Source organism: Oncorhynchus kisutch, unplaced genomic scaffold (genome assembly GCF_002021735.2).
Source record: "Oncorhynchus kisutch isolate 150728-3 unplaced genomic scaffold, Okis_V2 scaffold936, whole genome shotgun sequence".
Taxonomy (NCBI): Eukaryota; Metazoa; Chordata; class Actinopteri; order Salmoniformes; family Salmonidae; genus Oncorhynchus; species Oncorhynchus kisutch.
In genome coordinates this window covers 38,540-65,364 of record NW_022262881.1, presented here as the reverse complement: position 1 = coordinate 65,364, position 26,825 = coordinate 38,540, and the positions used below count along the sequence as shown (strand labels likewise).

The 26,825-nt window shown below is 41.6% G+C and overlaps 1 protein-coding gene across 4 annotated transcripts; it reads right to left on the bottom strand.

The window, feature by feature from the left end:
- Positions 1-708: 708 nt before the first annotated feature.
- On the bottom strand, positions 709-22,453 carry LOC116363549 (cytidine monophosphate-N-acetylneuraminic acid hydroxylase-like). Of its 4 annotated transcripts, none has more exons than XM_031817121.1 (15): positions 22,371-22,453; positions 16,742-16,968; positions 16,417-16,508; positions 13,708-13,817; positions 12,723-12,913; positions 11,839-11,919; positions 9,762-9,828; positions 9,580-9,661; positions 6,949-7,086; positions 6,522-6,657; positions 6,235-6,375; positions 5,792-5,966; positions 4,932-5,048; positions 1,454-1,569; positions 709-1,247 (listed from the first exon to the last, which is right to left on the bottom strand). In XM_031817121.1, the coding sequence occupies exons 2-15, from the start codon at positions 16,945-16,947 to the stop codon at positions 1,106-1,108; spliced, it is 1,794 nt and encodes a 597-aa protein (XP_031672981.1). In that variant the 5' UTR covers positions 16,948-16,968; positions 22,371-22,453; the 3' UTR covers positions 709-1,105. The 4 variants fall into 4 exon arrangements, with proteins under 4 accessions (XP_031672981.1, XP_031672979.1, XP_031672982.1 ...); XM_031817119.1 differs by having other exon boundaries at positions 22,430-22,449; XM_031817122.1 differs by having other exon boundaries at positions 22,435-22,447.
- Positions 22,454-26,825: the final 4,372 nt, after the last annotated feature.

The window sequence follows — 26,825 nt, the reverse complement described above, 5'->3', positions numbered from 1 at the left end:
CAAAATACATTTGTATATTTACCCAATGACCAGGACCCCAGGGACCTTGTCATTTTTATTTTCGAACACATGATTCGTATCGTGATTCAAAATACATGTTAAATCGAAAATAAACTAATTTGAATAACCAATCAACTTAGAGTTGCAACTCTTGATAACTCCATAAGTAAATAATTGTATCTCATAAAGTATTGGCAAAATTAGAATAGAGGCTGGTTTTTCTCATTCATTTTATAATTAAATCCCACCTGTTTCGATCATTTCTAGTGAGATTAATCAGGCCTCACCAGAAAAATCAGTATAGATGGCATTCGACAAAAACATGGTTTCAGCTGTGGTGGTATACATACCCCATTTTGGGTGGAGTCTCCCCTTTATCGCTAAACATTACATCATTATTGCTAGTGAGATGGGCCTTAAACGGTTCCTCCCCTTATCAGTACTGCCACGTGACCGTTTTCCCTGCACTCAGCCCTTCCAAAGCTTCACTATGGCATCCCTCATGTCTCTCTTATAACTAATGATCAATAGGTTTGGTTTGAGCTTTAACTATCACCTAACATTAACCTAACCCTAACATTAACCAAACCCTTAACCCTAACCTATTTTATTTTTTTAATGGAAAAAAAAAAAACACTAAATGGTGTTCAATTATTTGTTGGACGAGTAACAAATGCATTGTCAGCACACGTCCAAAATCATATAATCAATAATACACATGATAATCAATGATAAAGTTTATTCATATTCTACATGTTAGTAATTTAGCAGATGCTCTTACCAGAGAGACATAGTAGTGAGTGCATATATTTTCCTACTTTTTGTTACTAGTCCCCTACATACAGACCTGCCAAGCAACAATAGACGCTATGTTAATTGATTTCACCATTACATGAAAAAAACGAATTAGAAAATGAACCCTAAATGAAGCTATTATTTGACCCAATTTAGAAATTAAATCTTGTCAGCCACATTCCTTCTTCCCCGTTTCAGTTGCATAGGGAGGTTGGTGGTGCCTACAGTGACAGGGAGAGCAGCCCTTCTTATTCATTATTGGATACAGGCATAAAGCTTGGTTCTCATAAGACAGTACAGTCTGCTTTTTCTAAGACAATGTAGAAGCAGAGCCACTTTCTGTTTGGATTCCCTGGGGTTCAGCAGACCTCTGGTATGATGGCACCTGCTGCAGGAACAAGTCCCAGTCCGGTCCAGTGACTGGCAACTCTGTCTGGAAGTGGTTCCAGAACCTGGACAAATAACCAAGACAGGTACAATATTAGGGTCCCGACACACCAGTTGAGAATCGTTGCTCTAGTGTACAGCAATACAATAGACTGGTAGTGGTAGATGCCTGGGTCTGGTAAATTAGGAAGGAAGGTGAGGAAACGAGGGCTTATCGGTGGTTGTAGATGTCTGGTAAGGGAGGAAGGAAGGTGAAGAGACGAGGGCTTACCGGTGGTGGTAGACGTCTGGCTCTCTGCTCAGACGGTTCTGGAAGCCGATATACAGGTCGTCCCAAAGAAGGCCATTCTTCACCACGTGTCTCATGACACCGATCCTGTTTTTGATCTTTACAGAAGAGAAAGTAGTACACCGTCTATCTCTCAGTCCAATCAAGTTACATGAAATTTAAAACAAAACGATCGACTTGGAGATAAATGGCGGTTCGTATTCACACCCCTTGACCTTTTCCACATTTTGTTGTTACAGCCTGAATTACAAATGGATTACATTTAGTTTTTGTGTCACTGATCTACACACAATACCCCATAATGTCAGTGGAATTATGTTTTTAGAAATGTTTACAAATTAATTTTAAAAAATGGACATCTGAAATGTCTTGAGTCAAGTATTCAACCCCTTTGTTATGGCAAGCCTAAATAAGTTCAGGAGTAAAAATGTGCTTAACAAGTCACATAAGTTGCAATGAAACTTCATTGAGAAGAGAGTGACCTCAAAATAAGAATGGTTTGTCCTCGGGGTTTCGCCTGCTACATAAGTTGTGTTATACTCACAGACATGATTCAAACAGTTTTAGAAACTTCAGAGTTTTCTATCCAAATCTAATAATGTGAATATCTTATCTTCTGGGGATGAGTAGCAGGCAGTTGAATTTGGGCTTTTCATCCAAAATTCCAAATGCTGCCCCCCTATCCTAGAGAAGTTAACTCAGAAACATTTGTGGGTTTTCAAGCATGAACTGCTTGTTTCAAGTCTTGCTGAAACATTTCAATTGGGATTAAGTCTGGACTTTGACTGGGCCATTCCAAAACTTCAAATTTGTTGCTTTTTAGCCATTTTCATGTAGACTTGATTGTGTTTTGTATCATTGTCTTGCTGTATGACCCAGCTGCACTTCAGCTTCAGCTCACAGACGGATGTCCTGACATTCTACTGTAGAATTCTCTGATAATAGAAGGAACCATGAATTCTGCTCTAAGGCAAGTTGTCCAGGTCCTGAGCCAGCAAAGCATCCCCAAACCAATACTGAAGGCACTGTACTTATCAAGCACTGCATTCAATCCAGTAACAATTATCTTCAACTAAAAACAGGTTTGCATCAGATTTGCATCTGCCAACAATATTCAAACCCCTGAAGTTATGCATAGCAGCCTGCCATCTCTGTGTGTCTGAACAGCGTTCACCTCATGAGAATGACATGAATAAAGGGAAAAGTTTATTCTTATTTACAATTGTCACGCCCTGACCTTAGAGACGTTTTATTTCTCTATTTGGTTAGGTCAGGGTGTGATGTGGGGTGGGCATTCTGTTTTGTATTTCTATGTTTGGGCCGGGTATGGTCTATTGTTGTTGGGAATCAGACTTAGAAAGCCTTTTTTCCTTTGTATGTTGTAGGTAGTTATCTTTGTTAGTGGCACTATAGCCCTAGTAAGCTTCATGGTCGTTTCTTTGTTTCTTGTTTTGTTGGCGACATTTACCTAAATAAAGGAAAATGTACGCTCACCACACTGCACCTTGGTCCAGTCATTTCCACGACGACATCCGCTCTTATCCAGAGCAACTTACAGAAGCAATTAGGGTTACAGCGCATTCGGAAAGTATTCAGACCCCTTGACATTTTGTTACGTTACAGCCGTATTCTAATATTGATTAAAAAAAAAATAATCTACACACAATACCCCATAATGACAAAGCAAAAACAGCTTTTTAGACATTTTTGTAAATGTATTGCATTTAAAAATTATATATATATATATCACATTTACACAACTATTCAGACCCTTTACTTTATTGAAACACCTTTGGCAGCGATTACAGCCTTGAGTCTTCTTGGACATGATACTACAAGCTTGGCACACCTGTATTGGGGGGGGGGGGGGGGGTTTCTCCCATTCTTCTCTGCAGATCCTCTCAAGCTCTGTCAGGATGGATGGGGAGCGAAGCTGCACAGCTGTGAAGCTGCACAGCTGTTTTCAGGTCTCTCCAGAGATGTTCGATTGGGTTTAAGTCCGGGCTTTGGCTGGGCCACTCAAGGACATTCAGAGACTTGTCCCAAAGCCAGGTATCCTCCAGACGTGATGCTTGGCATTCAGGCCAAAGAGTTCAATCTTGGTTTCATCAGACCAGAGAATCCTGTTTGTCATGGTCTGAGAGTCCTTCAGGTGCCTTTTGGCATGTGCGTTTTACTGAGGAGTGGCTTCCGTCTGGTCACTTTACCATAAAGGCCTGATTTGTGGAGTGCTGCCGAGATGGTGGTCCTTCTGGAAGGTTCTCCCATCTCCACAGAGGAACTCTGGAGTTCTGTCAGAGTGACCATCGGGTTCTTGGTCACCTCCCTGACCAAGGCCCTTCTCCCCCGAAACCTCAATTTAGCCAGGCGGCCAGCTCTAGGTAGAGTCTTGGTGGTTCCAAATGTCTTCCATTTAAGAATGAGGGAGGCCACTGTGTTCTAGGAGAACTTCAATGGTGCAGATCATTTTTGGTACCCTTCTCCAGATCTGTGCCTCGACATAATCCTGTCTCTATTGACAATTCCTTCGACCTCATTGCTTGGTTTTGGTTTGACATGTACTGTCAACTGTGGGACCTTATATAGACAGGTCGGTGCCTTTCCAAATCATGTCCAATCAATTGAATTTACAAAACTTCAAGTATGATGAATGGAAACAGGATGATGCACCAGAGTTCAATTTCGAGTCTCATAGCAAATGGTCTGAATATTTATGTAAAAAAGGTCATTTTTGTGTGTTTATTATTTTTTTTTTTTGCCCTTTCTCCCCAATTTCGTTGTATCCAATTGTTTAGAAACACCGTGCACCTGGCAACCTTGGTTAGCTTGCACTGCGCCCGGCTCGCCACAGGAGTCGTTGGTGCGCAATGAGACAAGGATATCCCTACCGGCCAAGCCCTCCCTAACGCTAGGCCAATTGTGTGTCGCCCCACGGACCTGTCGCGACAGAGCCTGGGCGCGAACCCAGGGACTCTGGTGGCACAGCTGGCGCTGCAGTACAGCTCCCGTAACCACTGTGCCACCCGGCAGGCCCCGTAAAAAAGGTATTTTATCATTTCTTTACATTTGCAAAAATAAATCTAAAAACCTATTTTCGCTTTGTCAAAATGGGGTATTGTGTAGACTGATGAGGATTTACTTTATTTAATCCATTTTAGAATAAGGCTGTAATATAACAAAATGTGGAAAAGTAAAGGGGCCGGAATACTTTCCGAATGCACTGTAAGTGCCTTGCTCAAGGGAACATCAACATATTTTTCACATAGTAAGCTCAGGGATTTGAACCAGCAACCTTTCGATAACTGGCCCAGTGCTCTTAACTGTTAGGCTACCTGCCACCCTTATGACAGATTTGTAACATGCTATGTTCCTGCTCCACAATGATTGTTTTGATTCTTCTCAAGTTGAGTGCAGTGTACTTAATAGTATATAGGTGAGCAGGTGTTGTAGCCATGCTCACCTCCTCATAAGGGTGCTCTCTAGTGGGCCTCTGAGTAGGGAAGGACAGATCCATGAAGTCCACCAGATAGTTGTAGCCATTGTCTATCGGAATGAAGTCCTCATCTGTCTCTATGACCTTAAATACATATTACAAACAGTTAGGCAACCCTCGAACCCACTAGATTTGGGTTAAAAATGTATTTTTATTTTTCTAATTGATTGAACATGCCTGGCACAATGGAACCAAAGGTCATAGTCCCTAAAGTGTCAAGCCTGCCCATCTGGCTATCCAAGCAGACAAAATCAGTTGTTCCAAGGGCAGTTTCCTGGACATAAATTAAGCCTAGTCCTGGAACCCCCCAAAAATTCGATAAAGATTCTCCATTGAGCTTTTAATTTTTTTAAATTCAGGAATAGGCTTAGTCTGTGTCCGTGAGAGCATCCGTACATGTTTTAAACATTCCAGAAATCTGCAGAGAGAGGAAGTGAATGGAAGGGTTCGCGTTCAGTCGGTACAAAACCTAGAAACGTTTTAAAATGGAGATGTCTATTGATAGATTGTCCAATAATATTAAACATTTTCCTTGCATGTTTTACTGCCTACTGAATGCGAGTCAGGAGTAACCAGGAGTGTATTCCTAAATTGCAGACTGTTGCAAAAAAGTTTAATCCAAACGAAAAATATTTTGCAGTGAAAACAAGTTTCTATTGGACAAATTCAGGCTTCCGTTTGGTTCCAAGAATAAACAGTAATCGGTTTCTGTTGAAAAACGTTTTGCAACAGTCTGCGACTAATGAATTCACCCCAGGAGTCAGCTTGTAGATGTGGAGTAGAGCACTAAGAGCTGTGAGGACTTCTATATGGACTGCAATATTTACCCGGACAACTAGATTGTAGTTTTTAAACCCTGCCCAGATGTAATAAAATTGGATCCAGCTTTTATGTTTAAATATCTCAGCGGTGATGGCCCTGTTCAGTTCATCCACGTACAAATCAAAGTCCCAACTGTCCTTATAGATGTTTGTCCCGGATGGAGGGTCGGTGATGGCTTTCCTGTGGTTATAGTCAAATCATACATGATTTACAGTGCATTTTACCTGGGTTACAACATTAAAAAGGAATGAAATGATGCAGGAAGAAACAGAATGTAGAACATAATGGTAGACAATTTAAGGAAGTGAGGTAAAAATGGTATTGACAGAGGGAAACAAACACCAAAATGTGATTTGTAAATATTGATCATTGTTGGCATTTCTATAGAGTATGGACTGATATGACAGACATGGACACACACGATTTGCTGATTGATGAGCAATCCTACCGGCTGGGGCTCATCAGAGCCAGGGCCAGATCGAGCACAGCGCCTGGCTTGGGTGTCCATGTTGTTATGCCTGGAGCGCTCTTCTTGATCAGGGCATTGAGCTCCTCCGCTTTGTTTTTCGTGTTAGTTTCCTTAATGTACCTGTCAGTTAACTTATGTCAGTTGTCAATGTCAATTTGGGATGCAACTTATATTGAGTGACTGCAATTGAAGCAATAAGAGGGGTCAAAACCTAACCTGAACCTAGAACGGAATTTTTACACAAAATAGTAAACATTTTGTAATACCTGTCTGAGGGATGTGCTTCGACAAAGTAACCGGCAAACGGGCAGTAGATCTTGGGCTGCAAGGATTTTACCAGCTGGGCCTTGTAGTTCATGAGCTTCTTCCTTTCATTCTTGATGAAATCGGCTTTCCAGCTCTCTGCAGGGTGAAATCGACACTAGTCAATGAGTGAACCTCAGTTGTGTTTCCTTGATTCCTCGCTTCCTCTCCCCTTGCCTCCTCCTCCTCAAAATACATTGGAGGAGAACATCCGAGGGAAGTAACCTCATATCTGTTCCGATGTGCTTTGAGGAGGAGATGAGGAGAGAGGAAATACAATTGAGATTCACTCCATCTGCAGTCAATAGCCAGGAAAACCCAAGGGAGCAATTCATTTCTCTGTTATTTGTCCGGCTATACATTTGGATGCTGTATACCTGTCCGCCTCACCTGTGTATTTTCCTCCACTGAAAGTCATGGGGAAGCCAGACGCCCCTCCAGCAAAGTCGCTCATCATCAGGTCTACATTGTGGGGCAGTCGGCCGTAGTTTGGCCTGGTGCAGTCCACCGTGTTGAGGATCATATGACCTGGGTGGGAGAACCAGGATCAGATGCACCCGTCAAATGAGAAAAGGTTGAGATAAGGCTTTAAGGTGCATCGTATGCCTACCAGGTGGCACTGGCATATACAGTGCCTTGCGAAAGTATTCGGCCCCCTTGAACTTTGCGACCTTTTGCCACATTTCAGGCTTCAAACATAAAGATATAAAACTGTATTTTTTGGTGAAGAATCAACAACAAGTGGGACACAATCATGAAGTGGAACGACATTTATTGGTTATTTCAAACTTTTTTAACAAATCAAAAACGGAAAAATTGGGCGTGCAAAATTATTCAGCCCCCTTAAGTTAATACGTTGTAGCGCCACCTTTTGCTGCGATTACAGCTGTAAGTCGCTTGGGGTATGTCTATCAGTTTTGCACATCGAGAGACTGAAATTTTTTCCCATTCCTCCTTGCAAAACAGCTCGAGCTCAGTGAGGTTGGATGGAGAGCATTTGTGAACAGCAGTTTTCAGTTCTTTCCACAGATTCTCGATTGGATTCAGGTCTGGACTTTGACTTGGCCATTCTAACACCTGGATATGTTTATTTTTGAACCATTCCATTGTAGATTATGCTTTATGTTTTGGATCATTGTCTTGTTGGAAGACACATCTCCGTCCCAGTCTCAGGTCTTTTGCAGACTCCATCAGGTTCTTCCAGAATGGTCCTGTATTTGGCTCCATCCATCTTCCTGTCCCTGCTGAAGAAAAGCAGGCCCAAACCATGATGCTGCCACCACCATGTTTGACAGTGGGGATGGTGTGTTCAGGGTGATGAGCTGTGTTGCTTTTACGCCAAACATAATGTTTTGCATTGTTGCCAAAAAGTTCAATTTTGGTTTCATCTGACCAGAGCACCTTCTTCCACATGTTTGGTGTGTCTCCCAGGTGGCTTGTGGCAAACTTTAAACACTTTTTATGGATATCTTTAAGAAATGACTTTCTTCTTGCCACTCTTCCATAAAGGCCAGATTTGTGCAATATACGACTGATTGTTGTCCTATGGACAGAGTCTCCCACCTCAGCTGTAGATCTCTGCAGTTCATCCAGAGTGATCATGGGCCTCTTGGCTGCATCTCTGATCAGTCTTCTCCTTGTATGAGGGACGGCCAGGTCTTGGTAGATTTGCAGTGGTCTGATACTCCTTCCATTTCAATATTATCGCTTGCACAGTGGTCCTTGGGATGTTTAAAGCTTGGGAAATCTTTTTGTATCCAAATCCGGCTTTAAACTTCTTCACAACAGTATCTCGGACCTGCCTGGTGTGTTCCTTGTTCTTCATGATGCTCTCTGCGCTTTTAACGGACCTCTGAGACTATCACAGTGCAGGTGCATTTATACGGAGACTTGATTACACACAGGTGGATTGTATTTATCATCATTAGTCATTTAGGTCAACATTGGATCATTCAGAGATCCTCACTGAACTTCTGGAGAGAGTTTGCTGCACTGAAAGTAAAGGGGCTGAATAATTTTGCACGCCCAATTTTTCAGTTTTTGATTTGTTAAAAAAGTTTGAAATATCCAATAAATGTCGTTCCACTTCATGATTGTGTCCCACTTGTTGTTGATTCTTCACAAAAAGTACAGTTTTATATCTTTATGTTTGAAGCCTGAAATGTGGCAAAAGTTCGCAAAGTTCAAGGGGGCCGAATACTTTTGCAAGGCACTGTACTTTTACTACTGAACTGACAAGGACCTGAATCAGACAGGATGTGCATGTTCAATAAAATAATGAGTCTTAATTATCCTGATGGAGCCCATCTTTATATGGATGTATAATCTGTAGGTGGATAAAATGGGATGAAAGTCAGAATGTGTGACCTGCTTGTGCTTGTACACTGACTGGACAAAACATTAGGAACACATGCTCTTTCCGTGAAATAGACTAACCAGGTGAATCCAGGTGAAGGGTATGATCACTTATTTAAATCCACTCCAATCAGTGTAGATGAAGGGGAGGAGACAGGTTAAAGGAGGATTTTTAACCCTTGAGACATGGATTGTGTATGCGTGTCATTCAGAGGGTGAATGGGCAAGACAACATATTTAAGTGCCTTTGAAGGGGGTATGGTAGTAGGTACCAGGAACACCGGTTTGAGTGTGTCAAGAACTGCAGCGCTGCTGGGTTTTTCATGCTCAACAGTTTCCCGTGTGTATCAATGGTTCACCACCCAAAAGAAATCCATCTAACTTGACACAACTGTGGGAAGCTTTGGAGTCAACATGGGCCAGGATCCCTGTGGAACACTTTCAATACCTTGTAGAGTCCATGCCAATAGAGTCCAATTGAGGTTGTTCTGACAGCAAAGGAGGGTGCAATTCAATATTAGGAAGGTGTTCCTAATGTTTCGTACACTCGGTGTAAACACCACCTAGCAGACCCTTTTATGAAAAGTGACTTCCTGTGACTGCAGGAATTGAACCCAGGGCTCTGGCGAAGCTAGCGCCATGTGCTCTTACAAAGGACATGACTACCTTTATATTCAACAATGATACAGGTGTCCAATACAGGGTGCACTTCATCCTTCAGAATCATGAATCTGAGGTGCTCATCAATCTGACGGAGATGACAGGAGAAGGGCATTAAAGAAGAGCCTTTTGACAGAGGTTCCTTTATCGTATAAACTGTTCATGCAAAGTGAGCTGTTTATGCTTACGTTTTGCCAAATGCCAAAGGGAACGACGTTGATATTTGTCAGCTGCACCTGCCTTTTCTCCAGCATCCTGTAACATGATTCAAATGAGGACAGCATAAACCCGTAAAGGTGACACCCTCATTTGTTTTATGGTTGTAAAGCCATGTTAATGAGTGACATATACAGTTGAAGCTGGAAGTTCACATACACCTTAGCCAAATACATTTAAACTCAGTTTTTCCACAATTCCTGACATTTAATCCCAGTAAACATTCCCTGTCTTAGGTCAGTTAGGATCACCACTTTATTTTAAGAATGTGAAATGTCAGAATAATAGTAGAGAATGATTTATTTCAGCTTTTATTTCTTTCGTCACATTCCCAGTGGGTCAGATGTTTACATACACTCAATTAGTATTTGGTAGCACTGCCTTCAAATGGTCTATCTTGGGTCTGTCACGATCGTTGTCTAAATAAGTAGACCAAGGTAGTAGACCAAATATAAAACGAACGTGAAATGTGTAGCTCACAATGGCACTCAAACACAAAACAATATCCCCCAACGCAGGTGGGAAAAGGGACACACTAAGTATGATCCCCAATTAGAGGCAACGATATTCAGCTGCCTCCAATTGGGAACCATACTCACACACACCAACATAGAACTATAATAACTAGAAAACCCCCCCTAGTCACACGGACCTATTACACCAGAGAGAACCCCGATGGCTCTCTATGGTCAGGGTGTGACAGGGTCAAACATTTCTGGTAGCCTTCCACAAGCTTCCCACAATAAGTTGGGTGAATTTTGGCCCATTCCTCCTGACAGAGCTGGTGTAACTGAGTCACGTTTGTAAGGCCTCCTTGCTCGCACACGCTTTTTCAGTTCTGCCCACATATTTCCTATAGGATTGAGGTCAGGGCTTTGTGATGGCCACTCCAATAACTTTACTTTGTTGTCCTTAAGCCATTTTGCCACAACTTTGGAAGTATGCTTGGGGTCATTGTCCATTTGAAAGACTGATTTGCGACCAAGCTTTAACATCCTGACTGATGTCTTGAGATGCTGCTTCAAAATAATTTCCCTTCTCATGACGCCATCTATTTTGTAAAGTGCACCAGTCCCTCCTGCAGCAAAGCACCCCCCCCCCCCCCCCCACAACATGATGCTGCCACCCCCATTCATCACGGTTGGGATGGTGTTCTTCAGCTTGCAAGCCTCCCCCTTTTTCCTCCAAAAATAACGATGGTCATTATGGCCAAACAGTTCTATTTTTGTTCCATCAGATCAGAGGACATTTCACCAAAGTGTACGATCTTTGTCCCAATGTGCAGTTGCAAATCGTAGTCTGGCTTTTTTATGGCGGTTTTGGAGCAGTGGCTTCTTACTTGCTGAGCGGCCTTTCAACTTATGTTGATATAAGACTCGTTTAACTGTGGATATAGATACTTTTGTACCCGTTTCCTCCAGCATCTTCACAAGGTCCTGTGCTTTTGTTCTAGGATTGAGACAAAACGCTTCTCCTTCCTGAGCGGTATGACGGCTGCGTGGTCCCATGGTGTTTATAATTGTGTAATATTGTTTGTGCAGATGAACATGGTACCTCCAGGCATTTGGAAGTTGCTCCCAGGTATGAACCTGACTTGAGGTCTACCATTTTCTTTCTGAGGTCTTGGCTGATTTCTTTTGATTTTCCCATGATGTCAAGCAAAAAGGCACTGAATTTGAAGGTAGGCTTGAAACACATCCACAGGTACACCTCCAATTGACTCAAATGATGTCAATTAGCCTATCAGAAGCTTCTAAAGCCAAGACATCATTTTATGGAATTTTCCAAGCTGGTTAAAGGCACAATCTTAGTGTATGTAAACCTCTGACCCACTTGTATTGTGATATAAAATCACTGTAAGTGAAATAATCTGTCTGTAAACAATTGTTGGAAAAATTACTTCTGTCATGCACGAAGTAGATGTCCTAACCGACGTGCCAAAACTATAGTTTGTTAACAAGATGTGTGGACTGGTTGAAAAACAAGTTAATGACTCCAACCTAAGTGTATGTAAACTTCCGAGTTCAATTGTATATAGATAACTCTTACCAGAACACTGGCCTTGATGTGTCGCCAACATAAATAGGAACATCGGGTCTCGTCGCAGAGAGGGATTTTAAGGTTGGGTAGCTGAAAATACATTTATCAGGAATTGAATTAGAATCAACATTTCTGCTTACCTCCGTAATTGAAATTAGGGTCCCACTTTAAACTAAGTCACACTTATAAAGGCTCAATATAGCTTACATAAATGCGTCACATATCATCTATCGCATACTCTATAAATGGTGTATAAACATACATAGTTTATACACCACCCTTTATAGAATATGACACACGCTTATAGATTATCTGTGAAGCATTTGCATAGTGCTTCAGAAACTTCATGTATCCTATTAAATGCCTTTATACTTCGTTAAAGTGGGACTGAAATGATAAATACATGGAAATCAGTCGTGGCTGGTGGGTGGAGATTGCAGAGGACGGGCTCATTGTAATAGTATGTGTTTGATACGTTCAATCCATTCCCTTCCAGTTTCACTGAGCCCATCCTCCCATATCAATCAATTTCATTCTGCCATCCAGGTACCAACTCTACCTACCGGTACCATCCAGGTACCAACTCTACCTACCGGTACCATCCAGGTACCAACTCTACCTACCGGTACCATCCAGGTACCAACTCTACCTACCGGTACCATCCAGGTACCAACTCTACCTACCGGTACCATCCAGGTACCAACTCTACCTACCGGTACCATCCAGGTACCAACTCTACCTACCGGTACCATCCAGGTACCAACTCTACCTACCGGTACCATCCAGGTACCAACTCTACCTACCGGTACCATCCAGGTACCAACTCTACCTACCGGTACCATCCAGGTACCAACTCTACCTACCTGTACCATACAGGTACCATCTCTTCATACCTGAGGTGGTCGGAGTGCATGTGGCTGATGTAGATGAGGTCGGCCATGCACAGCCTCTCCATGGAGTCAGCAGGTGGCTCATGGAGCAGCCACCAGCCCCTGGCGAAGGCCGGACCCGTCAGCCAGGGGTCGAATATCATCTTCTTCCCCCCTAGCTGGAGCTCCATACATGCATGGGTAAGGTAGGTCACCTGGAGGAACATGAAGGTTGAGTTTGGAGCGGAGAATCTTGTCGCCTGGCCCGGTTGACCAATCACATTGATATAAATAGCCTGTCGGCCATATGGGGAAAATCTCAGAGGTGTCGGTGTTGGGACTGTCATTTCTGTGTCTCTTTAAATGAACACAGGGGAGATGGTCAAAAAGTCATCTGTGACCAACTGTCACTCAGAGTCCCAGCAATGTGTCCTGCACTGTTGTTGGGCACGGCTGTGATCGGAGGTCTATCCCGATACGTCATCTAGAATCTTGGATGGCGGTTGGTGATATTTCAACCTTGGCCCATCTCCCTTATGTGTCCCAGGCTTAAGTTTGGCACTGCAGCCTTTCAGGTGAGAACACACCCTCAGATCTCACATTATAAAAGTGGTGATGAGATCAAAATGAGTAGAAGATTGTGTAGACACACAACTCTCGGTTATCATTTTAAGGCTCCTATTTGATTAACTCCGGGGAATTACTAACTAGCCTTGGATCATAGCTAGTGTTTGTGTTCTTGTCACAAATTTGTGACTAAACAACATGGGAATGTGTTCCAGATTAGTTTCAACCAGCCTGGTGAAGACATCTTTTTCATGACGAGACCAAGATCACAACCAGATCAAGACATGTTTTTCTGACCTTAACAAAACGTCTTTATACAACCAGTATACATCCTGACCATGATGTCATGTAAGATGTCATTATGTAATTGCAACCAGTTTTGCCCACTGGGAAAGGCCTCCGATCTGTCCAGCTGTGTGTGTGTGTGACGAGCTGTACTCACAGTCACCTCTCCCTCCTGCAGTTCCTGTGGATCCTGGGGGTCTGCCAACCAGGGGTCCCAGACGATCACCTCCACGAGCTGAAGACCACCCTCGTCTGTCATCACGACGTCTGCGTTAACAAAATCAAGCCAAAGTCAAAACTCTTCCGATAAATAATCGAATTAATTACATTTATTTGATTATCTTAGGTTGAAGTCGGAAGTTTACATACACTTTAGCCAAATACATTTAATCTCAGTTTCACAATTCCTGACATTTAATCCCAGTAAATATTCTGTTTTAGGTCAGTTAGGATCACCACTTTATTTTAAGAATGTGAAATGTCAGAATAATAGTAGAGAGAAATATTTATTTAGGCTTTTATTTCTTTCGTCACATTCCCAGTGGGTCAGAAGTTCACACTGTCACACCCTGACCATAGAGAGCCTTTTTATTCTCTATGTTGGTTAGGTCGGGGTGTGACTAGGGTGGGTAATCTAGGTATTTTTTTTATTTTTTATGTTGGCCTGGTATGGTTCCCAATCAGAGGCAACTGTTATCGTTGTCTCTGATAGGGGATCATATTTAGGCAGCCATTTCCCCACTGTTTTGTGGTATCTCGTTTCTGTGTAGTTGCCTGTGAGCACTGCTTGAGCTTCACGTGTCGTTTATTCTTTGTTTTTTTGTTCGGTTCTCTGATAATTAAAAGAAGTCGAACCGATTCCACACTGCGCTTTGGTCTGAGTACGATTACAACAACGATCGTGACAGACTCAATTAGTATTTGGTAGCATTGCCTTTAAATGGTTTAACTTGGGTCAAACGTTTCGGGATAGCCTTCCACAATAAGTTGGGTGAATTTTGGCCCATTTCTCCTGACACAGTTGGTGTAACTGAGTCAGGTTTGTAGGCCTCCTTGCTCGCACACGCTTTTTCAGTTCTGCCCACACATTTTCTATAGGATTGAGGTCAGGGCTTTGTGATGGCCACTCAAATACCTTAACTTTGTTGTCCTTAAGCCATTTTGCCACAACTTTGGAAGTATGCTTGGGGTCATTGTCCATTTGCAAGACCGATTTGCGACCAAGCTTTAACTTCCTGACTGATGTCTTGAGATGTAGCTTCAATATATCCACATAATTGTCCTCCCTCATGAAGCCATCTATTTGTGAAGTGCACCAGTCTCTCCTGCAGCAACACACCCACACAACTTGATGCTGCCACCCGTGCTTCACGGTTGGGATGGTGTTCTTCGGCTTGCAAGCCTCCCCCTTTTTCCTCCAAACATAACGATGGTCATTATGGCCAAACAGTTCTATTTTTGTTTCAACAGACAAGAGGACATGTCTCCAAAAAGTATGATATTTTGTCCCCATGTGCAGTTGCAAACCGTAGTCTGGCTTTATGGCAGTGGCTTCTTCCTTGGTGAGCAGCCTTTCAGGTTATGTTGATATAGGACTCGTTTTACTGTGGATAGAGATCATTTTCCTGAGCAGTATTACGGCTGCATGGTGTTTATACTCGCGTACTATTATTTGTACAGATGAACGAGGTACCTTCAGGCTTTAGGAAATTGCTCCCAAGGATGAACCAGACTTGTGGAGGTCTATAAAAAAAATGTTTTGAGTTCTCGGCTGATTGCTTTTGATTTTCCCATGATGTCAAGCAACAAGGCACTGAGTTTGAAGGTAGGCCTTGAAATATATCCACAGGTGCACCTCCAATTGACTAAAATGATGTCAATTAGCCTATCAGTAGCTTCTAAAGTCATGACATCATTTTCTGGAATTTTCCAAGCTGTTTATAGGCAGTCTATTTAGTGTATGTAAACTTCTGACCCACTGGAATTTTGATACAGTGAATTATAAGTGAATTATAAGTGAAATAATCTATCTGTAAACAATTGTTGGAAAGATTACATGTGTCATACACAAGGTAGATGTCCTAATTGACTTGCTAAAACTAATTTGTTAACAAGAAATTTGTGGATGGTTGAAAAACAAGTTCTAATGACTCCACTCTAAGTGTATGTAAACCTCCGACTTCAACTGTACATATACATATTAAACATATAACCAGTTATATATAACATATAACTTAAACATATTAAACATCTGACTTATTATTTACATTGTGTTCCTCATGTCATTGTTAGACGGCCAAAGGAATGGACAGCTGGAGCTGGGCACTCAACCCACGGGACGCTGAACAGCTTCTACCTCCAAGTCATAAGCCTGCTAAACAGTTAGTCCAGGTAGCTTGGCTAACTATCTGCATTGACCCTTTTTGGACTAACTCTTTTGACTCATCACATACGCTGCTGTTACTGTTTATTATCTATCCTGTTACCTAGTCACTTTCTCACCTATATGAACATATCTACCTCATACCCCTGCACATCTACTCGATACTGGTACCTCGTGTAACGTTATATAGCCAAGTTATCGTTACTCTGTGGATTTATTCCTTGTGTTATTATTTTTTTCTCTCTGCATTGTTGGGAAGGCCCGTAAGTAAGCATTTCACTGTTAGTCTACATCTGTTGTTTACGAAGCATGTGACTAAACATTTGATTTAATGATCAGTATCACACAATGTGTACAAATATACACAAGTTGTCAGAGAACACAAAATATTAGACATACCATTTCATATGACCTAAAATGGCAAATAGACTTAAAATGCCATTCAATAACCTTTCAGGTTGAGAAAATGGCAGCTCAACTTACCCAGCTCATCCTGTGTGAAGCTGTCAGGAGGGTTCACATACTGCATAGTTGAGACGTTCAGCTTCCAGTAGTGTTTTGTACATTGGACCGTCCTGCATCAGAAAAACCTTTCAGTCCCATGGAATAGATAGGTTTCATCTAAGCCTCGGTATTAAAGAAGTTGTTGAGGATTTTACCACTTGATGTTAAATGGTTCCTCAGCCTGAAAGTAGTCTATGGGCCAGGAGAAACTGTAATCCAAGGTTCAGTATTCTCTAAACAGCCGCTACTAACTCCAACTATCTTTAGTTGTAAAGTCCTGAACTTCCCCTTTAAGTCTACTAACCTTCCATCTAAGTCCTCTATGTCTTTGATGAACAGGCCTCCTTGGTGTTTGCATTGGTTCTTGCAGGCCTTCAGCTCTCCATTTTCTTTGTATATGATGTAGCACTTGCCATCATCTGGGCTCTTCTTAAAGTTGATGCCATCTTTGAGTGAGAACACCGCCTCAGAGTCCAGGGACAGCACTGTCTTTGAAGACTGGGCTGTCATTTGAGTGGTGGAATTGAAGTGCTGATGAGAAAAGTAGAGGAGTAATAAGTGGATGGTACTCGTGAGAAGAATTTACAAGTGAACCAAACAGAAGTCATCGATAAAGGCAATAAAAAATCTATTCAGTTTATTACAAGTTGCAACAGGGAGATACTTCCAGCACAGAACCAGAGAAAATGTCTAACTGGCCGTTGTTGGGGAATAATCATAATTAGTTGGTAACATAGGTAAGATGTTTTATATTCATCATGTTTGTAAGTTACTTCATCAGAATGTTATTTTTGTATAATACTGTGGCGGGGTTGCAGTATCTGTTCTATGTCAAGACTAAGTTGCTTGGGCCGGAGAGAGGTCAAGCGTGTATCTCTTGGCTCCACAATGTCTGTGTGCAAGTTAGTGTCTCTCTGATCTTGTCAAGATAGGATGGATTTGATATATGGCTGTTGATGGAGGATTTGTTTATGGTTCTGAGTTTGAGAAAAGCACATAGTTTAGGAGACAAAGCTGAACGATAAATTATGCCTATGCTGTCTGGATGTGTGTCTCTGCTATAAAGGATCTGTTGCAATGTATAAGGGACTCAGAGAATTCATTGATAGACACTGAATTGATCTGAGAGTCACAGGGTTGTAATAGAGCTCATATAATTAAAGATGGACTTTGTGATAACTAACTCTGACTTGTGTGGTTTGCTCTCATGATTTGGTAAATAGAGGAATATTCCACGACAGCGTATATCCTAATCAGCAGACAACTGTTCTGTAAACATCAGTCCTAGAGGCAAGTGGGAAGTCCAAACCAGTAAGTGACATTGCTACAGAATCAGTGTTCAGACAATACAATAATCAGTGTGTCCTCAGATCTCCATCAAACACTATCAACAGATGGGAGTTTAATCCATAACATACAGCATCGAGGCTAGTGACCATCAACTCGAGTATCACAAACATTGGAAATCGTGTATTACAGAAAGGGGAAATATATGAATATGCGGTAACACTTTACTTCACTCCTAGTGTCATTACACATTATGACAGTCATAACCATGTCATAACAGCTGACAATGTGTCATAATATTTACATATGTTTAGACCTGTGTGACATGATATTTTATGGGTCGTTATGACACGTGCGTTTCAAAACCGACCACACAAGGCAAAACATTCCATTACACCATAGCCTACGTGTCAACAGTATTTTTTTAAATGTACTATTTTAAATAATCATTGTAATTGCGCACAAAATGATGTCAGACATGCACTTACCCCAATGCTCTGTTTCTGATGACTGGGATGAATGCAAGAGCAGGAGCAGGACAAGACACCCTCTTTTTGACAGATGACTGGTATAAGGGCATGTATGTGATTGGCCTATCTGGCTGATGTGATTATGATGGTCATAATGCTTCTTGACAGTGTCAAAGTGTATTTTCTTAGTCCAAGTAAAGTGACACAGGATGGTCATAATTCTTTATGAGTGTCATAAAGTGTATTTTCTACAAGTTGTTTAAAATATGATAGAGCGAGAGAGAAAGAGCGAGAGACCTGAACCTACATTTTAGACAATAGCTCAGATTCAAAGAATGAAACATTATATTTACATGTTCATGGTTAGTTCAAATGAGTAATATCTCAATTCAAACCAATGTCAGTTCCTCATAGAGTACTGTGACACTTTGGGAACTAAATATTACATTGAAATGTATGGAATTACCAGGAGCAGACCTGGGTACAAATACATGCGTATTTATATTTGAAATACTGATCTTGTGTGAATATGAGTATTATGTGGTCAAAATCCGCTACGTCTTAACATTTCCTACAAATAGCCTATACTATCTGAACTATTTTCAAATATTGTATCCAAACACATTCTTCCAAATACCCAAGGAACAAACAGAAAGTGGGTTCAAATGCATAGAGTATTTCAATATTTATTGAAATACCCCACATTTGAACATGGGTCTGATTTTGAGACTTTTTGGTGGTAAGAGCAATCATCCTCAATTCATATTTTTTTCAGCTCATATGACTGAAATTCATCCAAAGTTAATTGAATTAAGTTTACAAGTTAAGTTTCAGCAAACCCTTTCTTTAACCTTTTTGGGATATGGGGCAGCATTTTCACTTTTGGATGAATAGCGTGCCCAGAGTGAACTGCCTCCTACTCTGTCCCAGATGCTATTATATGCATATTATTATTAGTATTGGATAGAAAACTCTGAAGTTTCTAGAACTGTTTGAATGATGTCTGTGAGTAACCGAACTCATATGGCAGGGGAAAACCTGAGAAAAATCCAACCAGGAAGCGGGACATCTGAGGTTTGTAGTTATTCAAAGCTTGGCCTACCAAATACACATTGAGATATGGATGAGGTTGCACTTCCTAGGGCTTCCACTAGATGTCAACCGTCTTTAGAAACTGGTTTGAGGATTCTACTATAAAGGAGGGGCTTATGAGACCTTTTTGAGTCAGTGGTCTGGAAGAGAGCCTTGGTCTCATGATGCACGCTCCCGACAGAGTTACTTCTCGTTCCATTGCTTTTCTTAAGACAAAGGAATTCTCCGGTTGGAACATTATTGACGTTTCATTCATCTTTTGAACTGTCATTGTAATTTGATGTAATTCTGCATTTTAATCTTTTGAAAGTTCAGAGCTTAATTTATGTAAACTACCATGAGCAAAATATATAAATGAGCTAAATGTTTTAATGCTATTAAGTGCTCTCCTCTGAAAATACAATGTACATCTCACTGTATATGTTTGTAGTGAAATAAATTCAATGTTATAATGTATTTATCTGTTAAGGAGAGGTATATCTATAATTCCATGTGTATAACTATATTATCATCTACATTTATGATGAGTATTTCTGTTGAATGATGTGGCTATGCAAAATCACTTGATGTTTTTGGAACTAGTGAACTTTATCAAACAAAACATGCATGTATTGTGTAACATGAAGTCCTATGAGTGTCATCTCATGAAGATAATTCAAGGTTAGTGATTAATTTGATCTTTACTTCTGGTTTTTGTGAAGGCTATATTTTGCTGGAAAATGGCTGTGCTTATTGTGATTTGGTGGACACCTAACATAATCGTTTGTAGTGCTTTCGCTGAAAAGCCTATTTAAAATCGAACACAACAACAAAAATAGATTTAAAATGATATAAGACACATGTATGTTTTAGGAATTGTAATTATGAGATTTGTGGTTTGAATTTTGTCGCCCTCTATTTTCACTGGTAGTTGTCATATCGATCCCGGTATCGGGATTGCAGCCATAACAGGTTAATACAACCGCTATCAGATTTCAAAAAAGCTTTACGGAAAAAGCAAACTATGCTATAATCGGAGAACGGCGCTCAGAGAACAAATACATATCCGCTATGTTGGAGTCACCAGAAGTCAGAAATTACATTATAAATACTCACTTACCTTTGATCATCAGAACGCACTCCCAGGAATCCCAGTTCCACAATAAATGTTTGATTTGTTAGATAATGTCCATCATTTATGTCCAGATAACTACTTTTGTTAGAGCGTTTGGTAAACAAATCAAAACTCACGGAGCGTGTTCACTAGATGCAGTCAAAAAGTTCTGTTACAGACCGTAGAAACTTGTCAAACGATGTATGGAATCAATCTTTAGGATGTTTTAAACATAAATCTTCAATAATCTTCCAACCAGAGAATTCCTTTGTCTTCAGAAAAGCAAAGGAACGGGAGATACCTCTCATGTGAAATGCGCGTCACCAGTGTGTGACTGCTGGCAGACCTCTGACTCAAACAGCTCTCATTCGGCCCCACTTCACAGTAGAAGCATCAAACAGGTTTCTAAAGATGGTTGACATCTAGTGGGAAGTGCAAGATGACCAATATCCCACTGCATCTTCTATAGGGGCTGAGTTGAAAATCGACCAACCTCAGATTTCCCACTTGGTTGGATTTCTCAGATTTTTGCCTGCTATATGAGTTCTGTTTTACACAGACATCATTCAAACAGTTTTAGAAACGTCAGAGTGTTCTATCCAAATACACTAATAATATGCATATATTAGCATCTGGGACTGAGGAGCAGGCAGTTTACTCTGGGCACCTTCTTCATCCAAGCTACTCAATACTGCCCCCAAGCCATATGTTTTAAACAACTTTTGTCTGTCACCTTTAAACAATGTACATTTCTTAATGGTCACAACATAGCAAATATTAAGAGAGAAGCATAAATAAAGAGCATTACCTTGTGCAGACTTATGTTGACTTGACACTTTGGAATTTGAAGTTTAGACAGAGATCAGTCTTTGTGCATTTGCATTGAGCAGTGAACTAATTGTTGGTGCTTATTAACAAGAAGAATCAAGTGTTTGCCTCAGGAAATCCACACAAGAGAAAAGGTACAGAGGTGAAAAAATTGATAAAAAAGGTGAGATGCCTTTACAAGTATAAGGTGCAACAGATAATGTTACAGGGAGACTCCAGTACAAGGATAAGGTGCAACAGATAATGTCACAGGGAGTCTCTCCAGTACAAGGACAAGGTGCAACAGATAATGTCACAGGGAGTCTCTCCAGTACAAGGACAAGGTGCAACAGATAATGTCACAGGGAGACTCTCCAGTACAAGGACAAGGTGCAACAGATAATGTCACAGGGAGACTCTCCAGTACAAGGACAAGGTGCAACAGATAATGTCACAGGGAGTCTCTCCAGTACAAGGACAAGGTGCAACAGATAATGTCACAGGGAGTCTCTCCAGTACAAGGACAAGGTGCAACAGAATGTCACAGGGAGACTCTCCAGTACAAGGATAAGGTGCAACAGATAATGTCACAGGGAGACTGCCTGGATGAGCTTTAAGAATATGGCAAATGCCCCCTTCAAAGTGAGGCAACGTATTTATCCCTGCCCAGATGACGGTGTGCCTCTCTACAGTCAATTATTAAACAAGTTCTTCACCCGCTTGAAGGAGGATGTCATGTCAACCGAGAGCGCGCTTGTCATCAATGAGGACGTTGTAGGGGGTGGGTCCCAAAGACCCTCCCCATTATTAAGGGGACCTTAAGATTCATATGTTTTGCTGCAGGCCTTATAATAATATACTGTTGCTATGTGTCTAAAACCTCTCCCACAATACATTGCACAAGCTATCTATATTAGTCTGTGTGGTTAAGCCCTGGCTGTGTGAGAGTGGGTTTGCAGGTTGGTCACCGAAACTAGATAAAAAAGTAACCGTCTGGTTGACATTTTGATCTTGTGTGACAGAGGACAATTCTTAGAAATTCAGAGAAGCTACTGTACTAGGTTGCCTTATAAGGTAACCTCAGCTTATTGATGCATACATACATTGACGTAGGTGATCATACCACTAGGGAGTGATCACATGTATAAAATCAGCTGTGCCCTTAGGTGGGGTGCAGAACTTACTCAGATAATCAACAACTGAACACGACAAAATACAAAAATAATGAAGTGAAATAACAAACCGAACCAGTTCTGTGGAAGACAGGAAATAACCACAAAAAACAATAAAACACAGGCTACCTAAATATGGTTCTCAATCAGGGACAACGATAGACAGCTTACTCTGATTGAGAACCATATCAGGCCAAACACAGAAATAGAAAATATAGAAAAACGAACATAGACTGCCCACCCCAACTCACGCCCTGACCATACTAAAATAAACTACACTGACTGTGCTAGTGGCAGACTCACATCCCAGAAAGCCCCTCAATCCCTAAAAGGTACCATATACCCACACATGTATAAATCAGTAATGTACAGCAAACCTGTACACATTGTAAAATAGAAAATAGAAACCAGTATTCAGAACGTGACCTTCCCCTTGCATCACATTTTCATACTGTGGAGACCTGACGTTCAAGATCTCCCCCTATTTGCATGCGGGCCAATCACAACACGCCTTATTGTCATCAGAGTTGAACCAACCAATAAGAATGCTTGAACATGAAATACACCTTTTTTTAGAGGCAAGTGGAAACATAACCAATCCTGTTATGTGGGAAAACCTGGACAAGGTGTTCGGGCTTCCCTGAGCAAATCATCAGTAACAGGGCCATCGGGGCAGCCCAGGAATGTGTACTGGACAAAGAATTGTTGATGAACCTCTGCTTGACTCTGACATGGTGCTGTCCATTGATGGTTCTGCAAATATAGATCAAAGTACAGGTAAAAAAAAACATGTAGGATTTGCTGTAGTAGATGTGGAAAATGATATTGAGATTATACAGCCCCTACCAGAACATTTATTAGCACAACAAGCAGATTTAATAGCTCTGAAAACAGCTTGTGAACTGGGGGAAGGGAAGACACTTACTGTTTATTCAGACTCAGCATATGCTGTTGGGGTTTGTTTGTCATGGTGTGGGGTTTTGGAGAACAAGAGGGTTTACTGACACCACAGGAACACCTATTAACTTCTTTGGGGGCAGTATTTTAACGTCCGGATGAAAAGCATGCCCAGAGTAAACTGCCTGCTACTCAGGCCCAGATGATAGGATATGCATATTATTGGTAGCTTTGGATAGAAAACACACTGAAGTTTCTAAAACTGTTTGAATGATGTCTTTTAGCATAACAAAACTCATATGGCAGGCAAAAACTTGAGGAATAGTCCAACCAGGAAGTGAGAAATCTGAAGTTTTTTTTTTCAAGTCTTAGCCTATCGAATATACAGTGTATGTGGGGTCATATTGCACTTCCTAAGGCTTCAATAGATGTCAACAGTGTTTAGAACCTTGTTTGATGCTTCTACTATAAAGGAGGGGGTAATGGGAGCTGAATGAGTCAGTGGTCTGCCATAGTGCCATGAGCTGGTGACGCGCTTTCACGTGAAAGTTAGCTTGCGTTCCATTGCAATTCTACAGACAAAGGAATTCTCCGGTTGGAACATTATTATAAGATTTATGATAAAAACATCATAAAGATTGATTCTATACATCGTCTCACATGTTTCTACGAACTGTAATATGACTTTTCTTCTGAACTTTCGCCTGGACCTGCCTGTGTGTCGTGAGTTTGGATTTGTGAACTGAACGTCCTAACAAAAGGAGTTATTTGGACATAAATGATGGACTTTATCGAACAAATCAAACATTTATTGTGGAGCTGAGATTCCTGGGAGTGTATTCTGATGAAGATCATCAAAGGGAAGTGAATATTTATAATGCTATTTCTGACTTCTGTTGACTCCAACATGGCAGATATCTGCATGGCTCTTGATGTGTTGTCTGAGCGCTGTACTCAGATTATTATATGGCTTGCTTTTTCCGTGAAGTTTAAAAAAAATCTGACACAGCGGTTGCATGTGTCACATATGCTAGTATTGGGAACAGCATAGCTGATGAGGCGGCCAAATTGGCTGCTTTCCGTTGTCACACACATGCATTCTATTTGTGTCATCTGAAACTAATGATCTTGAGAAACAACAGCAGGCTGATATTCTCAATCACCAAGTGTGGAGGGAGAGAGGGTGTGCTCTTTGTCCTAGGTCTGGCTTATGGCTGCATCTTTTGTCTGACATGCCCTGTTTACCATCAACCATGATCTCTACTATTTGCCGATTGGCTCATGGAGTGGGCCATTCGTCAAGGGGGCATATGAAGGAGAAGATTTCGGCCCAATGGTTTTGCCCGGATTTGAATCAGCACGTAAAACAGTTAATTTACCGTTGCGCGACATGTTTGTTATATAACAGACAAGGGAACTCCACTACAACCAGGGAAGTTCCCCACTCCAAAAGGACCTTTTGTCCACCTTGCTTTGAATGTCATAGACATGGTAGAGTGAAAACAAAGAAAGAGATACTGCCTGGTGATAATTGACAGGTTCACCAGGTGGGTGGAAACATTTCTCACTACCAATTGTGTTGCGCGAACAGTTGCAAAATTGCTAGTCAGGGAAATCATAACCAGGTTCGGAGTGCTTGAGGTTTTGTCTGCAGACAATGGAACCCATCTCATAGGAGATGTGGTTGCCCAAGTGGCCAAAATGATGGGTGTTGACCAGAAGTTTGTGTCCATCTATCAACCGCGGAGTAACAGGAGTTACTGAGAGGGCTAATCAGACCCTGAAAGGCTCCCTTGCCAAACTATGCCATTCCACAGGAATTGTCCTTCTGAAAATGCGCAGCAGCCTTAACAAAGGTATTGGGTGTACACCTTATGAAATGTTAACAAGACGACCAATGAACACCCCAGGGGTGAGACCTATGACTGACCGACAGACATAACTGAGGCACAGTGTGATCACATTGAGTACATGAAAGAATTAACTTCTATTGTCAGATTTCTCCACTCTCACACTAGGAAAGCAGCAGAACCAATCTCAGGTAAAGGATCCAGATGCTCTGACCATCTGCGTAGGAGACTGGGTGGAACTACGAATCCATAAAATAAAATGGAACCAGCCAAGATGGATGGGACCCTTCCAGGTGACCATGGCAACACCGACTTCAATCCGGGTAGCAGAGAGGTCCTGCTGGCATCATCTCTCCCACTGCAAGCATCTCCCAAAGTGGAAGCCATGGATGAGCGACTGGACAGAAGCAGAGGGCCCAGACCAAAAGGCCGGAAAGAAAGATGAAAAAGAAGGCTCTAGCCAAAGTGCAGAAGAAGGAGACATAATTTCACACTCACACTGAGGTTCTGTAACTAGGAGGCAGAGACTACACCGGGTCTGGTGGTTTGTTTTCCTCATCGTCCTTTCCATGGGTCTCCTTGTTGGCGCAGCCACAGGTCCCCCTGGGTGATCTGAGGAAAACAACAAATGGATACAAATGGTGAGAAAAATTGGAAATCAGAGTAAGAGGCCAGGAACCCAGGTTTTAGTGTTTAGAAAGCCTACATCAACCACTGAACTGTTCGGGAGTCAGGTTGAGCCTATGAGAAGGACGGAGTTTGAATGTGGGTTTTTATACTTTATGCAGAGAGGTAATGAGAAACAACCTACTAGGCGAAGGAAGACCACAGGACTGTCCTTTGGGAGAAGAACTGAGGGGTTAGCCGGGGAACATGGGACACATGTATGTTGGGGTGGTCACAAGAAGGGAGCAAACTTACCTAATGTGGTAGAAGGAAGCAGGCAGATCCCTCTATGGCCTAGAACTCGCCTCGGGAGAGGTGAGTCAGTCTTCACGGTAAGAACTACCCACTCTGTAAAGTGTAATTATCCCAGCAGGCACCTGTGGATAGAATTGTTAGGAAATGGAGGCTTGAGCATCAATCCCATACTGACCTCCCTAAGCCCGAAATCAACCCCTGCTCTGTGTCTTTGTTCCAGGGTGTGTTGAGGGGTGCTGTCCGTCCTCCCAGGCCATAGTGCACTAGCAGATAGGGTCAAAGTGGTGGAATGGGGCAGTGTGTTTTTAATGAGTGTAGGAGGTGGTGTCTCAGGCTATATTTCACTTTCTTAGAGGAAGAGGACTAATGAAGGTAATGATATTTTTTAAATAACAACGCACCGTGCAATGATTTCCTAGATTTTACTGAGTTACAGTTCATATAAGGAAATCAGTACATTGAAATAAATAAATTAGGCCCTAATCTATGGATTTCACATGACTGGGGATACAGACATGCATCTGTTGGTCACAGATACCTTTTTTTTTAAATCCATGGGCGTGGATCAGAAGATCTGTTGTGTGGTTATAGTTGAAAGAGTATAAATGGTATCAAAAAGCTGTATGCAAGCAACCTATTCCAGAGATGTCTGTCACCAGTCTGTAGCCCTGATTATCTATCACCTTCTCCGAAGGGCCCATGGGTTCGATGATAAAGAGTCAGGTTACATTCAAATTCCTTTCTGTAGTTTAATCTTTCCAAGTAGCAGCTATCAGAATTTCTTGTATTTACTTCTATT